Here is a 5,904-nt window from a genome sequence, read left to right on the forward strand (position 1 = left end):
TTTTTTTTTTTGCAGTGTATTTTTAAAATGTATTGAAAGCTATTGTAACACAGCTAACAAGGGACTTGTCAGAAGTATGTAGTAAAATGAATGTTTATAGTTGATACTAAGCCAAAAATTAATATGCATGTGTACATGCATGGGTATAAATTTTCATCTGAACTCCTGTCAAACATCTAGGAGTGCTCTCTATTATATTTATATATGTCTCTATCTACACACATATTCAATGATTTACCCAATGTTTAATTGAGTAATGAATTAGTTTAATATAAACTTTAGCAAACAGAATATTTACACTTTAGCCACATTTACCTCTAAAAGCAAACAAATACCAGTAACAGGCACTTCAGTGAAAGAACACACCCACGTTCAAGTATAAATGGTAAAAATGAGAAAGAAATTATGAAAATATATACCTTTAATTTGCAGACATATAAACACGTTTGGTACAGTACAGACACATGAGGCTGAAAAAAGTAGAATGATCCAGCTTAAGCTAACACATTCCTTGTTTATACAGATATTTTGCTATAGCTCTCATATAAAATGAAATTCCCAGCTCAACAGAATGAAGTGAAAGAGATCAATCACTAAGGAACCAGCTCGCTTCATTGCAAAGGATTCAGTAAAAGCTATCAAAGAAATCTGCTGCTGGGCTTACAAATAAACTCTTGGACCTAATCCAAAGCCAAAGAAAGGAAGCCAGAAATGGTAGCCAACAAACCCAAACAACAACAAAAAGATAAGTATAACTTTTATATAAAGGGCCCAACTAAAACAACCGGTAGTGTACACGAGCTTCTAGAATAATTCCATTTTAATATGATTTTTATTTTCTCAGGTAATAAATGAGTTCAAGCACATAAAAGCCTAATATAGAACCCAAGTATGAAGTACTACTGACAAGTTGTCAAAGCACCAAAATGTCGTGAACACCTATGAAGCGACTAAGGATTGAAACAGGTCTTTGCTCCTGGCTGTTTTCCTTGGACGCAATTTCCAGTTACAATGTCTGTAAGGGAGAATATACACATTTCCCCTGTCGTAATAGCAAGTGCAGTGGTAAAGGGAACAGAAAGCATCTGAGTACACACAAAGTGAAACACTGTTCAGCAGGTCAACTCTGTCGCACATGGCCGTGTTTTCACCCTTGCTAAAAAGAAATAGCGCTTCTTTGTAAGGCCTTCGCTTTCACACTACACATGATGTACTTGTGAGGTAATAAACATTCTGTTTACAAATGCATTTCTTTTCTTTCATATCATACATTGAAGTGTGGTGAAATTCAATTTATTTCAATTTCATATCTCTTAAATGTTAAAAACAATATATTTAAAATATACTCTCTCATTAATTTCATGTACAACAACTGTCCTGTACAATACCTCAAAACAGTTCCCTGCAAAGGAGCAGCTGATGCCCTCTTGTGGTTAAAGGACTTTTTAGACCAAAAAATGCAATGTACCATTTTCTTACCTTATTCCCAGCTTCTATCAATCTGCTTGGTGAATGAAAGCTGCAAATCATGTCCAAGCTTTTTTATAACAGTTCTGTTAGTACTGATTTTCATTAAAAAATGCTGTACACATTTTATAACCTCTGATTTTGAATTTAAAAACCTGTAAACAGCTTATTTACAATATAGTACAAGTTATAAATTAGTCGTCCTTCATTGGAACTGTCGTCTACACACTCTTGTTTAGGTGATGAAGACTACCCAAAGTCAGCTAAAACAGCTCTGGGTTATTCCACAATGAAATATCAAATATTAGAAATAGCCATTGGTTTCCTTTCTCTCATATGCAAGTCAATTTTTCCTTTGAGTGGAATTTGTACTTCCAAATTTTCGTCTTCCCTGTGATGCTTTTTCCCCCTCCTTAAACAGATGTATATGCCCATCCCTGTTACAAGTGTGATAGAGCCCAAGCTTATCACAGACAGAGCTACTAGAGTGGGCACACAGGACACAGACTCGACTTTCCTATGAGTTGGTTCTATTGAGATCTGTGGTTCTTTCTCCTCTATATTGATTTCTGGTTCCTTTCTTAAAAGACTCTCAATGTAGCTCTCATTACTGACAGTGTCATTGACAAACAGGTTCACCATGACCGTGGAATGGAGAGGTTCAGGATAACCATGGTCACTCACTTTCACCAGTAAACGATGGAGTCCATAGTCTGTCTGCAGCAATGCCTCTTCCAAAGTAATGTTGCCAGTTTTAGGGTCAATCCTAAAGGACTCAGGCCTAGGACCTCTTCTTCCTATGATGCTGTAAGCTATGACGGCGTTCATGCCTGTGTCTTTGTCAACAGCATAGACCTCTGTAACAGGGGAACCGGGGAGAGTAGAAGGCAGTACCAACAGGTAGGACATGTTGGACTGAGGAAATAAAACCAGAGGAGGGTTGTCATTGATATCTAGAAGGAGAATTGTGATTTTTGCAGTCGAAGAGAGGGCAGGCTCACCCCCATCAACAGCTTCGACCCACAAAGTGTAGGAGCTTTGCTGCTCTCTGTCCAAAGAGACTTTAGCTCTTAACATGCCCTTTCCTGTGTCTATGACAAAAATATCACTCTGGTTCACCACCGAGAGGGCAACCCATCCATTTCGTCCAGCATCGGCATCTGTGACACTAATGACCCCAATTTCACCATATCCTGGAAAGTTTTCTGGCACAAAAAAGCTGAAGTCCTTGTTGATGAACCTAGGGCTGTTGTCATTTTTATCCAGCACGGTGAGAGCCACAGTGGCCACTGATTCTCTGGGTGGCTTCCCAGAGTCAATAGCTCTGACTGTGTACCTGTACTTTTCTTTCTCTTCTCGGTCCAGCTGAGTGGAAACTGTCAGAATTCCTGTGACACTGTCTAAGGAAAAATAAGAGGGGGCATCAGGTCCCAGGAAATAGGAAACCTGGCCTCTCTCTCCACTGTCAGCATCCGTCGCATACAGCTTAGTTAAAAAGGCATTGGGCGCGTTGTTTTCTTCAATGGTTAGTTCCAGCAAGGGTTGCAGGAAAATGGGAGCATTGTCATTGTCATCTAAAAGTTGCACTTTAATAATTTTTTTGACATGGAACCCCTCAGAGTTCCAGGCCACCACCACTATTTCATAGAACTGCTGTAGCTCATAGTCCATCGGTTTTGTGGTTTCCAGCAAATATTCGTTATTGTACGGTTTGTACGGTGATAACCTAAATGGTCCTTCACCGTCCAGGTAGCAGTTCACCTTGTATTTACCTTCTGGATCTCTTATGGTGAAGAATGCAATTGGAGTGTTAATGGGTTCCAGTTCTTTCAGGTAAACAATACCATCTACCTCATTTGCTATATAACGAGGAACAATTTCAGGTGGTCTGAAAATGACTTTGATAATGGTCACCAGGGCCGTGGTCACAGCGGGGATGCAGCCTGGCCCGTTAGCAAGGATGGTGAGCTTGTGCGTTTGCAGAACACTTCCCCCAATCTTACTGAAAAGTTTGATGACTCCCGTGGTTTCATCCAGATGGAATAAATCCTTGGATGCTTGTGGAACTTTCTGGCTGTAAGCGTAGGTGATCTGAGCATTGGTTCCCAAGTCTCTGTCCACAGCCTGGACAGCTGCAACCGGTGTGCCCACTGTAGCATTCCCAAACACAGTGACATTGATTTGTGAGTCTGCGAAGAGAGGGCAATTGTCATTAATGTCAGTTATGCCGATGGTGAGGGTGGCGCTGCCCAGCAGTGGTGGAGACCCACCGTCCTCCGCTATGATGATGCTCACGTACTGGTCCTGGGTCTCCCTATCCAACAGTCCCATGACAATTAGGTAGGGAGTGCGCTCCCCATTCTCATTCTCCTCCACGTCCAGGGTGAACATGCGATGGTAGTCCAGTAAGCGGTAGGTCTGCACCCCATTAGTGCCTATATCTGGGTCCATGGCAGGATGCTCTATGGCGAGCCGGGTGTTTATAGGTGCATTTTCCGGGACCCAAACCGAGATTTGGGGAACGGGGAACTGCGGGGCATTGTCATTGATGTCCCGGATAGCGATTTTCACCTTCACAAACCTAAAGTATTCCTGAGGCAGGACCAGTACATCCAAAAGCAAAAGACAAGAATCAGAGGAAGGGGAGGAGGCGATGGAAATGCTGCCGCCCGAGGCGGCTCCTCCACCTCCTTCAAGACACAGGGCCTCCCGGTCGATCTCCTGGGCAGAAGTGTGCAGCTCGCCGGAGCGGTTGTCCAGGGTCACGTACTGGCCGCTAAGTCCCCGAGAGGCCAGGCTGAAGGAGAGAGGGGGGTCCCGCTCAGCGACGGTGCGCTCCGGCAGCTGCGACAGCTGGTCCTGCCTCCCGGCGGCGCGGGGCACCAGCCGCAGGTCCTCGGCCAAGCTGCCGATGAGCACCCCCGCGGGCAGTCCCTCGTTCAGGCTGTACAGAAGCTCCGTGGCCCGGCTGTAACTCGCGAGGCAGTTGAAGGGTCCCACGAAGAGGAAAAACAGAAACAGATGCTGAAAGTGGGGGGAGGGGAGAGGCTCGTTACACACCCGCGGGAACACGGAGACTGGAGTCAGAAACCAGGGCTACAAGGTCATATTTGCCCCCATCCCCATTACCAAAGGCAAACCCTCTAGTCAGGGAGGAAGAGGAAACTTGCTGCGAAGAAGAGATCTATGGGGCAACATTGTCGCCAAAACTTAATATTTCTGTTCACTTTCTACGCTTCCCCTCCTTTCCCCGCCCCCCCCCATCAGCGCCCTTATTCAGTTAATAATCGGAACCCCAAGCCATAAAGCATCCCTGGAAACACACGCCAGAGTGGAGAGCACTCAACTCAGGACTGCGCAACGCCTCAGGGAAACCACCGGGGTAGGTTATGGAGAGGGAGGAGGTTCGTATTGGAGAGGACTGAGCGATGATGGGCAATTCATCCATTTATTTCCCATTGAAATGTTCCTATCACTAAGGTCCCCGGAACGAGAAATGGTCACATCTCTTATTATGAGAATACCACCAACAACAATATCAATAATAATAATAATAATAATAATAATAATATGGAAAACATACTGACATTTTCCCTTCGGAACCCCCCCCCCAATTAAACACTTTAGGTCAGAGAAGTGATTTTCATTTTAGCTCTCATCTAGTGTCAAATCGAAAGGATCTGGATCTCCACTTCCTATTAAGCCCTCCCTAATCCCCCTCCCCTAAGGAAAAAGAAGTAAACGCAGAAAATGCTTACGCAAAAACAATTTCTCAATTACAATGGACAGTCCTAGCAGGTGCTGACAGCGGGAAAGAATCTCCGCACCCCAGTATATCAAGCGGATCGAGCCCCCCCCCCCATCTGCCTACATTTCTATTTCAGAAACTTACTCTCCCAACCCACGGACTTGCCTATTCCTTGCTAAAATGAAGACATCTTATCCCAAACTCCCTTTCTCTCCCCCAACCTTCCCGTAAAGTTTGGATTAAAGGAAAAGGTTTTAAAAACCATCAGGAGTAGGAACTGCCTCACAGCACTGCAACTTGTCGGGGCTGCAGGGCTCCTGGACCCCAACCCTTACCGGCAGGTTTCTGTGGCTGGTGCTGCTCCTGGGACGACTTAGACGCCCCATATCCGGGCGCGGGTGCCAGGTCGCCGGGCGCCAGCTCACTGCCAGGGCCCGCGAGCTGCGCGCATTCCCTCGGCCGCGCATTCCCAGGAAGGCTGCAGTCAGCGCGCTCCTGACGGGAGGGCGGCAGAAGACACTCCCTCTCTGTTCATGCAAATCGCTGGGGGAACTTCAGCCAATAGTCATTGGCTCGTCAATTAAGGACGGGAGCAAAAGAGGGGCAGAAAGGCGTGGGGCAGAAGGGCACGGTCATGATTTGCTGCCCCGGACGCAGCTAAGTCCAGACCCCGCCGGAGGAGCCGGAAC

The 5,904-nt window shown here is 45.5% G+C and overlaps 1 protein-coding gene across 1 annotated transcript; it reads right to left on the reverse strand.

The window, feature by feature from the left end:
* Positions 1 to 403: 403 nt before the first annotated feature.
* PCDH20 (protocadherin 20) lies at positions 404 to 5,682 on the reverse strand. The gene is made up of 2 exons (XM_008706780.2): positions 5,551 to 5,682; positions 404 to 4,491 (listed from the first exon to the last, which is right to left on the reverse strand). Exons 1-2 carry the CDS (start codon positions 5,680 to 5,682, stop codon positions 1,765 to 1,767), a joined length of 2,859 nt encoding a protein of 952 aa, XP_008705002.2. The 3' UTR covers positions 404 to 1,764.
* Between the last annotated feature and the right edge of the window lie 222 nt (positions 5,683 to 5,904).

The sequence above is a fragment of the Ursus maritimus genome, unplaced genomic scaffold, assembly GCF_017311325.1.
Source record: "Ursus maritimus isolate PB19 unplaced genomic scaffold, ASM1731132v1 scaffold_10, whole genome shotgun sequence".
Taxonomy (NCBI): Eukaryota; Metazoa; Chordata; class Mammalia; order Carnivora; family Ursidae; genus Ursus; species Ursus maritimus.